This window comes from Penaeus monodon, chromosome 21 (genome assembly GCF_015228065.2).
Source record: "Penaeus monodon isolate SGIC_2016 chromosome 21, NSTDA_Pmon_1, whole genome shotgun sequence".
Classification (NCBI taxonomy): Eukaryota; Metazoa; Arthropoda; class Malacostraca; order Decapoda; family Penaeidae; genus Penaeus; species Penaeus monodon.
In genome coordinates this window covers 41,369,055-41,369,385 of record NC_051406.1, presented here as the reverse complement: position 1 = coordinate 41,369,385, position 331 = coordinate 41,369,055, and the positions used below count along the sequence as shown (strand labels likewise).

The 331-nt window shown below is 56.5% G+C and overlaps 1 protein-coding gene across 1 annotated transcript in view; it reads left to right on the top strand.

Moving 5' to 3' along the window:
• The window catches only part of LOC119586500, a 10,069-nt gene that overhangs the window by 4,913 nt on the left and 4,825 nt on the right, over positions 1-331 (top strand). Inside the window, exon 3 of the mRNA XM_037935238.1 lies at positions 148-328. Within this exon, the coding sequence (XP_037791166.1) occupies positions 148-328 (181 nt within the window). The remainder of the gene's footprint in view (positions 1-147; positions 329-331) is intronic.

Below are 331 nucleotides of genomic sequence, written 5' to 3'. Positions count from 1 at the left end.
GGCTAGCAACCCCCCCCCCCCCCACACACACAAAAGATTCCCACGCAGAGAAAAGCTAAGATTAAAAACGAGAAATATCACGACCTAAGAAAAACCCGACGACCTCTTCTCCGCCATATTCCCGCGCGTCGCCCTTTCCTCCTGCAGGTGAAAGAGAGCGTCGGTAAATCGGAGGGCGACGACGACCTGGAGGCGGTGCTGACGAACGGCCAACAGCAGGAGGAAGTCAGCTTCGTGTACCGCCAGAAGATGTCCTTTTCGGCAGGTCAGCGATGTCACTTCCTTCCCGTGGCTGACCTTTCTGACGTCCGACGCGACACTGTACTCAAGG